Source organism: Nyctereutes procyonoides, unplaced genomic scaffold (genome assembly GCF_905146905.1).
Source record: "Nyctereutes procyonoides isolate TBG_1078 unplaced genomic scaffold, NYPRO_anot_genome, whole genome shotgun sequence".
Lineage (NCBI taxonomy): Eukaryota > Metazoa > Chordata > Mammalia > Carnivora > Canidae > Nyctereutes > Nyctereutes procyonoides.
In genome coordinates, this window is record NW_026575147.1 from 8,195,979 (window position 1) to 8,213,608 (window position 17,630).

A 17,630-nucleotide genomic window follows, 5' to 3' on the forward strand; every position below is an offset into this window, starting at 1 on the left:
TAGATTCTCTTTGGCCAGCTTGGAGAGGCATGAAAATCTATCAATACTCCGCATTAAAAATATTTGTCTTCTCACATACGACTCACAGCAGACTTCAAATTGATTAATGTAGTCTCCTTGACTATTTCTTGTGAGACCCATAAATTGCATTTCTCAATTTGTTAATGGAAACTCTAAACTGACGGCCTGCACGGCTCACAGTGGAATGGTCTATTGTCTGTCCTAAGAAACTTTCGGTTGAGGAATAGAAAGTAGGGTGTTTGCCTTTCCCACATATTTCAGCCAACTGGGAAACTCTTTTGGCTCAGGGTTCAAGGCAGGAAAAGGCAGTGGGAATGCAAGAACGAATTCAGAGGTAAACTGGAAAGCAGGATTTGACCACATTCTAAGTCACCCTGTAGACAAAACCAAATGCTGCGTCTGATGGTTTAAGCTATGCTATTTTTCTTTCTTTCTTTTTTAAGATTTTCTTTATTTATTCATGAGAGACACACAGAGAGGGAGAGAGAGGCAGAGACACAGGCAGAGGGAGAAGCAGGCTCCATGCAGGGAGCCCGAGGGGGGACTGGCGAAGGCGGCGCTAAACCGCGGAGCCACCCAGGGATCCCCCGCTATTTTTCAATAAATTAATTACCTGCCATTATGAATCACTGTGGATAATTTTTGTGCTTGATGTATGTGTTGTTCGTTTTTACAAAACTGTGGTTTTCTGCTCAGAGTGACATTTATCCATTCTTCTGAGCTCATCTGAGCAGAAAGAAAAAAAAACGCAAAGGATTGAAATGGGAGAAGGACAGATCTGTTTTCTATTCCCACTTCAACCCTGAGCCACTTGAACGAGGCAATTACTTTCCTGGTACCTTAATTTTTCAATTTAAAATGGGGTTAGCAATATCTGTCTCTCACCCTGAGCCCCAGAGGTAATGACATGAAGTCAAATCCACTTTGCAGAAATACCTTTACAATGAAACTAATGCACACTGAAAATGTGAAACTTCTTCTTTTACAAGCCAATAGCTGTTTACATGGTACCACGATTGATGCTAGGTTTCATCGGAAGATTTCACCCAAAGACAAGGAAAATGGCCACTAACTGGCCATTTGTTAGGAGGTGTTGTTGCTGAGACTTGCCGTCAAGAGGAACTACATTGCAGGCACTGCAAGAGAGGAGGGCGCTCAGTTCCAGGGCTATGAGTCTGGGAACTTAGTCTGGAGGGTAGGGAGAAGGCTTTTATGATTAGGATTGTTTTGATTATTTTAAGTGTTCTTCAGATCCCACAGACTGGAGGGAGGGTAAAAACCAACCAACACCCACATTTATGGTGCAACTTACTTATATCAGGAAATGTTGACTGATACGGGTTGGCACCAACTGAAGCAGTTTTTAACAATGTCCCACAAAAAAATAAAAAATAAAAATAACTGTATTTTCAACGCTCAACAGCATGATAAAGTACCAGTGAGTGCTCCTCACTCAGCATTTATTACAGGCTCAGCAGCCAGGGCAGAGGCTCATCCCAGATCTGTCCCCAGCGACTCATCCAGCAAGGAGTGTTCCACAGTGACAGCCAGCCTCAAGCAGAGCATAGCACAGTAGAGTTAACTACCTGGAGGGGTTGAGAGTAGGTGAGTAATACCAGCAAAACATTTATCAGTGCTCACTGATGGGAAAACACACGTCACAGGCACAATGCAGTCTTGTTCTCAACGGGGTTGTCATCAACCAAGGAGGCTTGCAAAGCTCATGCTACATTGGTACACGCTGGACCAAGGTACATACTGCAAAATGGAATCATGACACGGGAAGGGGCTGGGGGATGAGGTGCGCAGTGTGCAACGACTGCAAGCACATAAAACGCCTGCGGCTTTAGCGCGGTGTTACTGGGAAATGCCCGGGACCTAAGTGCGGACTGGCCCAGGCGCCGGTTGCAGTTTGGCGCCACCTGGCGGTGGATGTCTGTCTGCTCGGACGTCAACATCTGGGCTGCACGGCTTGGCTGGTGTTTCCAGAATTCCCGCGGGGATTCCAGGAATATCTACATGATTTGATATCATCTGCCAGGCTGAGAAGACTGACCAGGGGACAGAGTGCAGACTCAGGGACTCCCTCCCAGCCTCCCTGCCTCCTGAGACAGAGTACCCCTCTCCGAGCAACAGCCTTCACCCATCACTATCTCCGCGCAGCCCCTTGGCCCCACTCTTCAGTTCCTCACAGCCCCGCTGACATGGAGCTGTTGGCCTGGGCGTATCTTACAGAACATTAGAGGAGTGAATCTAGAAATCAGAGGACAGGATTGCACTTTGTAAATTTACCCTCCACTACGACTATTCTTTGCAGTCTTTAGAGCAGTTCTCAGTATGGGCAAGTTCTTGCTGGCGGGGCCCTTTTACAAGTCCCTGCTTCTGATGGTGGGGCTCAAGAACGCTCGCTCTCGCTCACTGCCCCCCCTCATCCTTACTCTCTTATCTTCCTCTTTCTTGTTCCTTGTACTTTTGATATTCTCCTCCGCAGAGACAGGTTTAGCATTTTTCTCTCTACCTCAAATTAAGCTTCTGGCCTATCGTTTCTTGTCCTCAAACACAGTAAGGTCCTCAGCCAAACCAGGGGCCATCTGATTTATTCTCTTCTCTCAGCATTAGGAAGTCTACAGAAGCTTTGTAATTCGGGGTTTACTTTTCTCTTTAAAGTAAAAACCAATTTCAGGTAGGACTCTTATCTTCGCATCTCTACCCTTTCCCATTCTGCCCCTGTGCAGACTGGAAGGAGGAGGGGTGTGGGTAAGGGAGCTTAGTTTCTTTCTGCTGGAGTCCATTGTTTACATATCTCATGTTAGAATATTTCTAAACTCTGGAGCCATTCCTAGCAACACATCCTCTTTTGTTCTCCGTCGTCTGAGAGAGCTGACCATGACAAATTCTAAAATCGGGACATCATGAAAGCCTGTGCAGGGATGTGCCAGTGCATTTTCCATATGATATGTTCTGGAAAGCTGAAAGCCTAGCTACAAATAACTGAAACTATCCTCTGACCCTCTTCTTAAGAAATGTGACGGTCTGGAGATCTCTTATTTTGGAGAATTGAGTAAAATAGTAGTATGAGATAAAAAATATACTACATGGATAAAAGATATACTACAAAGCCACAAAAATTGAGAGAGTGTGGAGCTGGCACCAGAAAGAAATACAGATCAAGGAAACAGAACAGAAGCCCCGAACTGAGACAAGGATATATGTGAGTTGATATAAGGTATAAGTGCAAATTCAAATCAGCAAGGAAAAGATGGAATATCTAATAGTGGTACTAGGAAAGTCATTGAAGAAAAAAAATGGTGTGGAGCCTTTTGTCATAATACTCACCCAAATCCTTAATGGACTGAATAGTCACAATGCAAATAATCAAATAAATAAACTGGGAGAAAGTATAGGTGAATATTTTCATGATTTGGTATTGAAAAGGCAATTCTAAGTATATAATATGATAGCTAGAAGCCATAAAGAGTTCTTACAGATTAGTAAGGACCATATAAATACCCTAATGCAAAATTATACAAGCAGTCAATTGGGAAAAGAAGAAATGACAATGATGAAAAGCATAATTATAAAATTTCAATTTATAATGAATCAAGAATATTAAAAGTAAGCTTTCATGTTGTCAAAGAATAGAAGACTTACCAAAGCCCAGTTCTGCCCTCCTGGAAAAAGGAAGAGCCCAGAGGCCAGAGTGGTGCAAACTGGCCGACATTTTCTGAAGAGTTACAATATATACCAAACTTTTAAAAACACTTTAAATTTAATTCTAGAAATTAAACACTTAATTTAATCCTTGGGAAATAAGAATGAGAGCAAAGGGCATGTATTGGAAGATATTAATTACAGTACCAGCTAAATATCAAACCATAGTAAATAACTCATATGTCCCACTTAGAAGATGGGCCAAATACACATGTACCTCCATAAATGGGGCATCATCACACCCATTGGAAACTTTATAGAAATATATTTATTGACATAAAAAGATGATTGTGACACCATGTTATTTTTGAAGTAATGTGACATACACTTATGTATATACAAATATGAGTGTGAGTGTGCATATAATTGTAGGAAGACGTTAGTCAATTTTATTAGAATTTATTTCGAGGTCATGGGATCATAGGAACTTCTAAAGATTTTCTTTTTTTAAGATTTATTTATTTTAGATGGAGAGAGAGCATGTGCTCACATGAATCAGGGAGAGGCAGAGGGAGAGAATCTCAAGCCGACTCCTCACTGAGCACAGACCCCCTCGCCAGCCCCATCTCACAACCCATGAGATCGTGACCTGAGCCAAAACCATGAGTTAGACACTTGACTGCCTGAGCCACCTAGGTGCCCCCTAAAGCTTTTCTTTTAACGCTTGCCTATATTTTCAAATCCACAATGAATATATAGTGCTTGCAACAAGAAAACTATTGATTAAAAATGAAGAAGTAGGAAAAGCTCAGGCTTCCAGGTTCTGTGCCTGCAGGACATGCACTCAAGCAGATGCTGGACACATTCTTGTAGAGGATGCCCTGGGGAGGACTGCTTGCTAGGTGTGGGGATGGAGCAGGTGAGAATTCTGATGTCCTTCCAAGCCTGAGATGATATCTTTCTATGAAGCATTTCCTTGGTGCCAGTTCTGCAAGGGTGATTAAAGAGGAACACCGCTGGGCTCTGCCTCCAAGGACCATAGCACCTAATAAAGCAGATAAAATGTGAAAAGTAGCCTGGAGAAGAACACATCAAAATTCTGACTTGTATGGTTTGGACAGTGACTGGAGAAGGAATGTGCTTTATTTCCTGTCTTGTTCACTGGTAGGAGCTGGAGTATTACTACTTCCAGGAGGTAATACTGTTCCAGGATAGGAATTCTGTGACCCCAATTAAATGAATTCACTTGAGCATCTGCCTTGAGTGGTCAAAGCACATTTCTGCCCTGAGTTTATGACCAGATGCAGTTGATGGAGATTTGATCCTAGCCCTTCTCTGAAGAACAGGAAGAAGGGCATGTACTTACCTGACTGTGACCCAGGGTGTACTGGCCACAAGTGGGGCAGGGGATTTGGGGGCTTCATCATCCCCTACCCTGTCAAACACACAGATGTCTTCCTTTGCCTTTCCTTCCCTGCCCTCTCCTCCCTTTCATGACCTAACAGTTTAGGAATGGAGTCTCCACCTACTGCCCCCCGTCCTCACTCCCCATCAGTCACCCCACTTGTGCTAGCCTTTGCTGACCACCCCACAAAAACTAAATCTGCTCTTGATCTCCTATTTCCAAAACCACAGAGCAAGTTCCGGTCCTCATCTTCTGCTCTCCCAACACCATCTCCCCACCTCACACCAGACAGGCTCCTCCAGCCCCTGTACTCTCCCTCTCCTCCCCACTTCCCACCCATGGCCATTCTTCTTCCCTCCTGCCCTGGGCTCACCCCCACTCTCCTCTCTCCCCACATTCTCTCATCTTCTCAGTGTTTGGAGACACCTCAGGGCTCCAAATCTAATCTCCATCTGGGCCTTTTGTCCTAGCTCCAGCCAGATCCAGACGTCCAACTGCCTATCTGAAGGCCAGCATGGCCAAACATCAACTTGCTGACCTCCCTAACAAGCCTGACCCTCCTCCATGGTCCCCATGCCAGCAACAGTCGGCCTCACTCGCCCCCATTCACACTGGCCAGAAATCCAGCTAAATTGCCCCCTTGGCAGCCAAGCCCACCATATCTTCCCCCCAGCCACAGCACCACTTAGAACCTTCCCCTCCTCCCTGTCCTGCCATGGCTCTAGATCAGGCCATTGTCACTTCCAGCCTGGATCCATGCACAGCATCATCCCAAAGGCTGGTGCCTCTAGCCTGGCCAGCCTCCATCGAAGCCCTGCCATGGCCAGAGCATCTGATCATGTCGCTCCCTGTTTAAAACCATTTCATGCTTTCCCATCAACTTCAGAATACATTATAAACTCTCCAGCTTGTCATAAAATGCCCTTCATGATTTGGCCTCTGTTTACCTTACTGACCAAGTCTCCTGATATGCCCTTGCACAGCTGCGTTGCATTCAGTCCAGATCACAGTGCATTACCGCATCGTGCCCAGATCCTCCATTGGTGCCTTTGCACTTTGTTTTCCCTCCCTGAGCTGCCCACCTCCTGCAGATCAGGGCCTGGCCAAGCACACCTCCTTAGGGAGCATCCCCGATCGGCTTGGTTGAGAGTCTTACTTCTGAATTCCCATCACTCTCCACGCACTTAGTAACAAAACGCCTACTATATTCAGGGTCATTTTTTAAACTGTTTACATATTAATACATTTTCTGTATTTCATATATATTTGTAAAGGCCTCTGATGCCTTTCTCAGTGTCTCCACTTGAGGTGGTAACCACTGTCTGTCACATTCTTTGGTACTTCACCGTGTCCCCTGCAGACTGAGCTCCTGGTGATGAGACCAGAGGCTTGGACTCTTCACACAGGGCCAGGCATAGAGTAGGTGCAGAATAAATGCTTGAATCAGTAGATTGTAATTTCCATTTGCCTGCAAGAGGACTGCAAGGGCTTTGGGATTTGGTCTAATGTCTAGAAGTGAAATACATGAATTTTTCTTCCTTTTACTACAAAGAAACCACGTTTATCTGCAAAGAAGACAATTTTTTGAAAGAAAGTAAAAAGGCAGGTGGCCAGCATTGTGTTCTAAGAAATAGCCTGAGGGCCGCTGGAGGAAGGGCAAGAGGAGGGCTACTCAACCCCTGGCCAATGAGGAGTGGCCCCACAAGTCTGAGATGCAGAGAGGGCCCTGGGGACAGGCGTGCTCCTGGTCACCTCAAGTTTGCAGGACCGTCCCTGGAGGCAGATGTAGCTTGTTGCCCATGACCTAGGATGAAGTAAGGAAAGCTACAGGCCACAGGTTCTCGGTTGAAGGAGGAACTGCATCCGTCTGCAGCTGCCAGCAGCAGGAGGCTCGATGACAATGCAAGGAGAACTACGTGGGAGCTTCTGAAACTCTGATGCCCAGGCAGCACAGCAGGCCAGTCTTAAGTCAGAAGCTGAGGGTGGGATCCACACATTGGAATTTTTCAGGACTCCCCAGGTGCAGCCAAGATTGAGAGCCATGTTCAAACTCGAACTTGTGCATGAACCACCAGGTAGTCTTGTTAAAACACACATTCTCATTTGGCCCATCCAGGGTGGGGCCTGAGAGTCTGCATCTCTAACAAGCTCCAGGTCTCACTCCTGGAGCTGGCTTTATGGCCAGTGAGCAACACATCACAGGGTATTCAAGAAGCAAGTGGCTGATTGCGTGGTATGGAAATCATGGAGAGGCTTAATGCATTGGATAAGGATTAGGATTACATCGGTGCTCATCACCCTTTCTGTTACAGCTGAAATCTCCCGCCACCACCACCAAACAACATCATCCACAGAAAGTCACACATAAACCCAGCAAAGCAGTCACTTGTTACAGTAAAGCAGAAACCCCCTAACCCTGTCCTCTCAGCCCCCTTCCTCCCCGGAGACCTCAGGGCACCAAGAGCCTCCATGAAGTGCATTAGAAGATGCACTGGATACTGTTGAATAAACCCATGTATCTGATTTCAAATGCTGGGGATTTTTTCAGAGACCGGAACTGTTGGTGCTTGAACAATGAGATGACTCCAGATAGTGAACCATTGGTGAACCTGGATTAGAGAGCATTAAGGACAGGCAAATCTGCAGGATTTGGGGTGGCACAGTCTGTATTCAGCAAGTTTATCCTGTAAAATGTGCTGCTTAGAGGAGTGACCGGGAGGGAACAAAGACATGATTTCATTGTGTGCACCTACCTTCTGAGTACAGATAAGTCCCCTGACAGAATTTAATGATCCGAATCCATGCACACATCTCATCAAGTGGGAGCCATGCCACCCCTGCTGTCACAGCCTCTTGCTGTCACTCCTGGTTCTCTCTCTGGACTCACATCTGAGGCATCCCTGACCCCTCTTCTCTTCTCCTAAGGCTGATATTAACTCTGAGAACTGATAAAACCCTGCTTGGCAGGAACCTAGGGAATATCAGAATTGAACACCAAAAAATAGCATAGAGCCACACATAATAAGATTACATAAGGTTCCATTGGCCAACTCTCTAAAATAATGATTTTGGCATAAAAAAATTACAAAACAGGATTATCTCCAATTAACCACAAGGATATGGTAAAATTTCTCCAAGAAGGTGTCAAGATGGAAGAAATGTATTTATTTTCATATTCTCAGCTGATGGAATTCATTCGTTTGGCTGAGAGCCATTTAGGAGTTTCGATAACTCAGACATTGTTTGGATTGAGTATTTGCAATTTCTATGTAAAAGAGATTTATCTGAGCAAGATTTAGGGGGATGCATTTAACCTTTGATCCCATCCAAGAATCAAACTTATAGGTTGGTTTGTTCTTTTATGATTTTGGAGGGGGAGGTTGTCAAGGGGTTCCTGGACTAAGCAAATAACTGTCCATCTGGAGACTTAAGACCCCAGCTCCACTAGAATGCTCTTAATGGAATTTTTAAAATAAAATTATTGCAATAAAATACATATAAGAGAAAATGTACCATTATACATTCACAGTGTTGTCACAACCATCACCAAGATCCATTCTCAGAACTTTTCCATCATCCTAGATTCTGTACTTATTATCCTATTCCCTCTCCTCAGCCCCTGGCAACCTTTATTCCACTTTCTATCTCTATGAATTTGATTATTCTAGATATTTCATATAAGTGGACTTATACAACATTTGTCCTCTTATGTCTGGCTTATTCACTTAACATAACGTTTACAAGGTTCATCCATGTTGTCCCAGGTATCAGAACTTCATTCCTGTTTTGTGGATGAATAACTTTCCAACGTTAAGTGTATACCACATTTGGTTTATTTATTCAACTTCTGAGGGCCATTTGAGTTGTTTCCACCTTTTGGTTATGGTGAGTAGTGCTGCAATGAGCACTGGTGCACAAGTATCTACTCCTGGGTATATATCTAGAAGTGAAATTGCTGAGTTATAATCCTATGTTATTCTTAATTATCCCTGTTCTACAATGGACAAGTTAATGCACTACCTGATTGTAATACTTTTTAACTAGAATTAAGTCCATACTTTTTGTTGTTTACAAATAAATAAGAAAATTACTTTTCCTTCTTTAAAATAAGAAAAAAAGAGGCCAGGAGCTCCTGGGTAGCTCAGTTGGTTAAGCGTCCAACTCTCGATCTCAGAGTCATGAGTTCAAGCCCCGAACTGGGCTCCATGCCCAGTGTGGAACCTACTTGGGGGAAAGAAAGAGGCTGATAAGTTAATGTTTATTGATTCAGCTTAGCATTTTCCTAATGGTCTGATCTGATCTGTGATTTTCTAAAGGGCACTTTGTTTTAAAGTATAGGTTTTATTTTCTATTCAGGTATGGTGAAGCCAACAGATGAGGACATGATTGCCATTGAAAAGATAGTTTACTACTCACAGTTCCCAGGACAAAGGAGCAGGCGAGCCACGCAGGGCCACAGGCAGAGAGAGAGCATGGGGGGACGTCAGGAAAGCCTTTATTGTGTGTTCCAGAGAAGGAATGGGTGAGGCAGGGTAAACAGGCTTAGAATTGGCTAGTTTGAATCATTTCCTTGGGTTCCGCGCCCCTGACTGAGGTGGCCCTGGAGTGACTATGGCAGCTGGATAGGATCCCACACAGTAAGAGCCCCTGAGAAAACAGGTGGGTGGGGGTGTATGAGCCCTGGGTTGGTTAGTTGGCATATGAAAGGCACACTAGCAGGAATTATCTCTAGGAATCAACTAGCCCAAAGAGGGATGGTCCTTTCCAAGTCAGCAAGGCCCAGACCTCAAAGTGTCAGACACAGAAATTTAAAAATATGGCTAACACGCACTTTGGTGAAGTCATAAAATCTCAAACAATGGGATTCCAACGGGCTTGCAGACCTTGGACCTGAAACAGTGCTTCTCAGTGCTAACCATGTGCCAGAATAACTTGGAGAATTTTCTCAACTGTGGTTTCCTGCTTCTACACCCAAGGCCAATTAAATGTGCGTCTCTGAGCACTGATCATTTTAAAAGTTCCCCTGGTGATTCTCATATGATTCTGGGCTTGAGAACCATTGGTTTAGGACAGTGTTTCTCAAAATCTGAACCTGGACCACAGCAGCAGCGTGGCCTGGGAATTTGCTATAAATGCAGATTCTCAGGGGGCACCTGGGTGGCTCAGTTGGTTAGGCGTCTGACTTTGGCTCAGGTCATGTTCTCAGGTTCCTGGGATGAAGCCCTGAGTCAGACTCCCTACTCACTCTCTCTGCCCCCTTAACTTTTGCACTCTCTCCCTCTCAAATAAATAAATAAAATCTTTTAAAAATAATAAATAAAAAATAAATGCAGATTCTAAGGCACTCTCCACAGACCTGCTAAATGGAAAAGTCTAGGTGCGGTCCAGCCCTTTGCATTTGAACAAGCACCCCAGGTGACTCTGAAGCTGGCTCAAGTTTGGGAACCACTGGTCCAGGGTAAGGAGCATAGGTGACAACTGCAGGGTCCTCCTGTCATGTCCCTGACTCCCATAGGGATGTTCAGCACTCTGAGGCACTGGCCCCACAAAGCTCAGCTAATGTGCTTAGATCACCAATCAAGTGTCAGTCAGCATAAAGCAGGACTGTTCTTCCAGGTAGGAGGAGCAGGAGTAACCTCGAGGTTCCCATGGTCTCCCTGCCCTCAAATCTCAAATGGCAACTAAGGCAAGCAGGAGGAGAGGCTGAGATCAGGTAGGAACCTCAGTAGGCACTCACTGCCCTGGTGGCTGGAGAACCCAGAGGCTCCCAGAGGTGACAATCGAGGGGGGACCTAACAAGATTGGAGCAGCCTATCTGCACAAAATGGATGCGCTCAGCACTCTGCTTTGTCAAATCTGTGGTGCATTGCTTAAAAGCTCTTCAAATGTCTTCAAGTTGCAAATTTTAATATTCAGAGGAGGCTATATAAGTAGTAAAACTATGGGGCTTTGCAAAGAAGTGATTGAAAACATAGTATCGGTAAAGGAGAAATTAAGTGAATAAGTGGGTTTTCCTTATTGAGAAAAGAAATCATTTCAGAGAATAAGCATAAACAGAGTGGAAGAAAATACCATTGGGTGACTTTTCTCCAGGGACAAGAAGCTGGTTCTGGGGTTATAGTCCTGCCGCCTTATCCCAGCTCCTCTTTTTACCAGCTGTGATTTGGGGAAAGTTAATTAAATTCTAAACTTCAGCTTCCTCATCTATAAAATGGGATTATCATGGTAACTATTTAATCATTTGTTTTAAGTATCAAATAAGAATAATGGTAGTTAAGTGCTTGGCATTTCACTCTTCACTAAATAAAATCTAACTACCATTTCTGCTATTAATACCATCATTAGCATTATTATTATTAGCATAGTGATCTAGAGTGAACTCCCCAAAATATTAGCCATTCCCACTATTATTAGTAGTTAATATTAAGAGACTGAGCCTCTTCATTAAGCCCATATCAGGAGAAAAGAACTATAACTAGCCAGACATACCAGACCCCCTGAGAAAAACATCCTTTCTCAAATTAAAAAAAAAAATTATTTGAGTGTCCTACTTAGTAAGACCCTTGCCTTAAACAGAATAGGATAAGGTATGCTGTTGTAACAAACTTCAAAATCTCAGTGATTTAACATCGCAAAGGTTTCTTTCTGCCTATGTCTCAAACTCACGTCAGTTGGTATCTGTCCTGCAAGTTGTAACTCAGACCCAGGAAGGTTCCATCTGGAGATATATTTTTAAGGGCCTGGCTTAGAAGCGGCTTATACTTTGTGGCTTTCATCCACTGATCCTAGTTGTAAAATAAATTTAATCTCTCTCCTCCAAGCTAATTATTCTTATACTTGTGAATCCACTTATCATGCAGAATGGATGAGAGCTCACCAGCCCTCCAGTGGTTCTCATCTGGATGTATAAGTTGGTCTGCACTCCTATACCAAAACTGAGCCTAAATGTAATCTGACTAGTATGAACCCAATGGTACAACCACCTCCTGCATTCTAGAGAGTATACTTCTATTAATGCAGCCTAAGGTTGCATTTTTTTTTTGGAGGGAGAATGTATGGAATATTGACCTTACTTTCAACTAATATTGTCATAGGTATACAATGGATTCAATTCCTTTTTGTCAATGTTTATTCTTTCCAATCTCAACAGGAATCTCTATTATAGAATGAGTCCACAAGAAAAACATAACTTGAAGAGATTTGCTTTCTTTAGTTTATCCATTCCTGTATCCCCCAACCATCCAATGTGGGCAGCAAGCCTCCCTGGGGCATGCCTTATCATCCAAATGCTGAGAAAGGTAGTTGTCAAGCCTTGACCGCCCCTGTTATTTCTTAGACCCACCTCTCCCATCCTCCTTGTTGCAGGTACCACATCTGCGTAACTGTGCTGATCTACTTCCTCCCCTTGCTGGTGATTGGCTATGCATACACAGTAGTGGGAATCACCCTGTGGGCCAGCGAGATCCCTGGCGACTCCTCTGACCGTTACCACGAGCAGGTTTCCGCCAAGCGCAAGGTAAGCAAAGAGCAAGCAGCACCTGACCCACCCTGGTGCAGGCAATAAGCTGGCAGGCAGATGTGCCCCAGAGCCTCAGGAGGCCCAGAGGCCACAGGCACAAAACATCCCTGGGGTCTGTGGGATAGTGGAGGGGAGGGGAGGGAATGTGTGGCCAGGGAGGGAAGATCTCTCTTCATCATATTTGTAGCTTGGGCCTACCCATACAGAAAGCAGCCGCTTAGTTCTTGCCTTACGGGTAATTGCAAGACACACATGCACACACACACACTTAACTACAAAAGCATTGAAGAGCTAGTAAGTCCTCTTTTATTATTAGAGTTTGACAAAATAATGCAGTCACTTGATTCAAACTTCAAAAAGTATTAAAAGGAGGGGCAGTGGTTGAGCACCTGCCTTCGGCCAGGGTGTGATCCCGGGGTCCTGGGATTGAGTCCCACATCGGGCTCCCCATGGGGAGCCTGCTTCTCCTTCTGCCTGTGTCTCTGCTTCTCTCTGTGTCTCTCATGAATAAATAAATATTAAAAGGAACAAAACTAGTGATGGAGAACAGACTGGGGGGTTGCCAGGAATTATACTGAGGGGAGAGTCTGCCTATAAAAGTGTAGCATCAGTGAGTTTCTTTGTGGTGATGGATCAATTCTGCAACCTAATTGTGGTGGGGTTTTCACCATCTATCCATGTGACACAATTTCATAGAACCATACACACACATACACACACACAAAAATGAGTGCATGCAAAAACTGGCAAAATCCAAATACAATCTGAAGTTGCTTTAATAGTGCTGTACTAATGTTGATTTCCTGGTTTTAATCACCTGCTAGTGTCATGTAAGATGATCTCCCAGGAGGTACCTGGGAACTCGGTACTACTGTTGCAAGTTCGTGGGAATCTCAAATTATTTCAAAATTAAAAGTCCAAAGATATACTGAGTCTTACCATGAAAGGGCTTCTTCCTTTCTAGGTCTCCCATCTCCCCAGTTCCCAACTCACGCACGCACGCCCCCCCCCCAGACACACAGACTACTGTGACCACTGTTATTTGTTATTAATCCATCTAAATATTACAATGCATTTATAAGTCAAATAAATATATATTCCTTTCTTTTGTCCACAATACATACTTCTTCCCCTCACTTTTTTCACTTAACAATATCTACAAGATCTTTGAAAAACAGTGTATCGAGCTTTCTTATTTTTTTCTCTTTTGGTACCTCTTTATATATAGTATTTCATTGTGTGAATGCTAGTTAGTTTTTCTCTGAAGATTTCTTGGAGATAAAAAGGAACAGGTTACATCACCCACTATTCATAAGAACCTTTTAAATCCCGTTTAACCATCTGGTGCTCTCTAGCTGCAGCTGTCCAGACCCCTCCCTTCCCCTTCCTTCCCCAGATACTCCCCTGGCCCTTCGTCCCCCCACCCGACCCCAGCTGCTTCCTCCCCCTTCCTGGATTTCTCCCATTCCCCTGGATCTACCCTCCTTTGACTTCTCCAGTCACTGCCAAAAGGATATATAACACAGAGGTTCTCAAACATGAACATGTCTCAGAATCATCGAAGGGCTTGTCAGACACAGAATTCTGAATCTCACTCCCTGCATTTCTGATTCTGTAAGTGTGGGATGGGGTCCCAGCATGCACATTTCTGACAAGTTCCTAAATGATGGTTACAAAGCTGTTCCTAGAACCACACTCTGAGAACTACTGACATAATCAAAGTCCCTTGGTATCACATATAAATGGTCCTTCCTCCTCCTCCTGGAAAGGAGTTATAATAAATACTTCCCACCCCATACTGCACTGTGTGCAGTGAGGTGATGGGAGAAGAGAGAAAGTAACCATGAGGAAAGGTGGGTGTGCTGGTGGTCTCACCTGTCTCACCCTCTTGCCAGGTGGTCAAGATGATGATTGTCGTGGTATGCACCTTTGCCATCTGCTGGCTGCCCTTCCACATCTTCTTCCTCCTGCCTTACATCAACCCTGATCTCTACCTGGAGAAGTTTATTCAGCAGGTCTACCTGGCCATCATGTGGCTGGCCATGAGCTCCACCATGTACAACCCCATCATCTACTGCTGCCTCAATGACAGGTGAGGACCTCATCCCTCATACTCTCTCCAGAGGTAACAAGATCATATGTCTCTAGAGCAGCCAACCATTCAACCTAAATGAGCAAAACCTCTGTGATACAAGAGGGAGTGGCGAGGACTGCAGCAAAAAATTACTACACTACTCAATCCTTACTAGTTATCGCCAGGCACGATTACGAACCCAAAGTAGACTTTTTTTTTTCTTTTCCAAGAAGAACCAGAAATCCATATTTTTGTGTGAGGTCTTCTGACTTTTGAACACTGGCAACTAAGGTAGGAGGGGTGGGAGTGCACATTAAAAAAATAATCTCTGTCACTGATGGATATAAATAGGTCTGCAAGCTGGATCTAGTTCATAGACTGTGAATTGGTTCACTCTGCCCTATGGATCCATGCACAGGGGGCTGTGCATGCAAGGAGGGAGACAGAGGGGGAGTCAGAGGGAGTCACACACATATACACACACACATACACAGATTGAAGGCACCAGAATACTATTCTCCACGGGAGAATCTCCATCGTTTCCCTTCACCGGTCTCTCACTTTCTGCTTCCCATCCCATCATACAATCTAGGTAGCTTTACCCAGTTTCTCCCAGCAGTTCCAGCAGGTCAGGGTAAGCAAAAGGGCCCTGATCTGGGCCTCCTTGGTCAGGAAAGCTATCCTGGCAGAAGAAGCCAACCTTGGACAAGTGAGAGAAGGGAACTGTGGTTAGTAATAGGGAATTCAGGTCAGTGTGCAGAGTCCCCAAAAGGGAGCTGGGATGCCAGGGTGGCAGCTCAGTCTGTCTGCTGGAGCACCTTCCCCACCTTCTCACCTCTCTGTGGGAAAGGGGGCAGAAATAAAGTGCTTGTCACAGTCTTTCTAGCCTTCTGTCCTCAGCCTATAAAGTGCTGTGAATTTAGTGGCTGCCATTCTCTTGAAAGTGTCCAAACATTCCCGGATGCATCAGGCTTCTTCAGAGAGCCTGATGACCTGCCTAAATGGTCTTGGGCTAAATATCCCAGGATGCCTTTAGGTAAAGGCTGATTCTCCCTGTTTATCAAACAGGGAAACTGAGGCACATTGAAAGGACATGACTGAAGTCAACCTTGGTCATCAGGCTACTTGAGGGAAAGGAGTCCTGACATGTGTGTTTACTGCCTGGTGACTAACACAGTACCGTGCACGGAATAAACACTTGGCTAATGCTTCTGTTAATGGTGAACTGCGTGGGCTGAGGTGGCGCCAGTAGAGGCCATGGAGTCCAGGGGTGGCCCTCAGTCAACACCTGCATTTCGCGGGACTCTGGGGTCTAGTCCTGGATCGTACCTTGATGACTGGCCTTCAGATCGTTTTGGCCTTACTGTGCTCAGCTGTCAGTGTAAAGACTAATAACGGAGAGTCAGACTGGGGGACTCTGGCGGGTGAAGGAGCTGTCCCCCAGGGTCACCTCTCCATGTGCTCTCTCACCAGGTTCCGTCTGGGCTTCAAACATGCCTTCCGGTGCTGCCCCTTTATCAGTGCCGGCGACTACGAGGGGCTCGAAATGAAATCCACCCGGTACCTCCAAACCCAGGGCAGCGTGTATAAAGTCAGCCGCCTGGAGACCACCGTCTCCACCGTGGTGGGGGCCCATGAGGAGGAGCTAGAGGATGGTCCCAAGACCACACCCTCATCCCTGGACCTCACCTCCAACGGTTCCTCTCGCAGTGACTCCAAGACCATGACCGAGAGCTTCAGCTTCTACTCCAACATGCTCTCCTAGACCCCAGGTCTTCAGCAGGGGCAGCCACCACCATCTGTGTCTTGCTTCACTTCATGCATGGATAATGCCTTGATCTAGAAACCATCAGAAACATCCTCACGTTGAGGCTTGTGAAAAAGGTCAGAATGTTTTAGGGAAAGCATCCCACCCTGAGTTAAAAAACAAAAACAAACAAACAAAAAAAAAACTGGATTCTTCTATGACTTTGCCATCCCCCATGCTGTGTGACCCAAGGCAAATCATTGAACTTCCCTGAGCTTGTAAAATGGCAAGGTAGGGCTTAATATTCCCTGCAATCCATTCCATGATTCTAAAATTAACTTTGGTTGTATGTGGGGGTTCATTCTAGGATGATTCCTGTAGCACCTGGATTTGCCCAGATCCCCTGCCTGACCTGAGTGAAGCTGTCCCCAGTCAGGCTCAGATTACCCTCTTTTAGCTGGTGGAGCACATCATCACATCCACCTTCACTTGACAGGGTGAACAAAAGAAGGAACTGCACAAAATCTGAAGGCAAGATTTAACTCCGTCTTCTAAGCATCTATGAAAAGGAAGCATGGATGCCTTCCTTTAGGCACCTCAGTATTTCAGTGCATAGAAACATCTTGAAGTTGAGAACCTCAGGTTCATCTGTGTTATGTCCCGAGGGACTGTGGTGAACACCAGTACGGCAGGTTATGTCCACTAATGCCAGCTAGTATCTGCTACATACCAAGAGTCGAGAGGCCTGCTCCATACTTAATCTATCTGAGCCTCTTTACTTATTTTTTTTTAATTTTTATTTATTTATGATAGAGAGAGAGAGAGAGAGAGAGAGAGAGCAGAGACACAGGCAGAGGGAGAAGCAGGCTCCATGCACCGGGAGCCCGACGTGGGATTCGATCCTGGGTCTCCAGGATCGCGCCCTGGGCCAAAGGCAGGCGCCAAACCGCTGCGCCACCCAGGGATCCCTGAGCCTCTTTACTTATTTGTAAAACTGTGGGCTGAACTAGATAACCTAAGTATCCCTTTTAACATGCAGTGGTTTGAGGATTGCATGAGGGTTTTTTTGTTTCACCAAAAATTGGTGGTCTCAAGAAGAATAGGAAGAGCAAATCTAGTGACTTATTATCCAGTTCCTACAGAGTAGCAACTGCTAGAATGGGTCAATATCCATATCAAACATTCTCTGATTGATCCTAAAGCCATGAGTACT

At 45.0% G+C, this 17,630-nt stretch overlaps 1 protein-coding gene across 1 annotated transcript in view; it reads left to right on the forward strand.

Annotated features, from left to right (window-relative positions):
* TACR1 (tachykinin receptor 1) overlaps positions 1 to 17,220 on the forward strand; it is a 138,109-nt gene extending 120,889 nt beyond the window's left edge. The window contains exons 3-5 of the mRNA XM_055312539.1: positions 12,443 to 12,593; positions 14,492 to 14,688; positions 16,144 to 17,220. Of these exons, the coding sequence (XP_055168514.1) occupies positions 12,443 to 12,593; positions 14,492 to 14,688; positions 16,144 to 16,435 (640 nt within the window). The 3' untranslated portion in view covers positions 16,436 to 17,220. The remainder of the gene's footprint in view (positions 1 to 12,442; positions 12,594 to 14,491; positions 14,689 to 16,143) is intronic.
* The last annotated feature ends 410 nt before the right edge of the window (positions 17,221 to 17,630 follow it).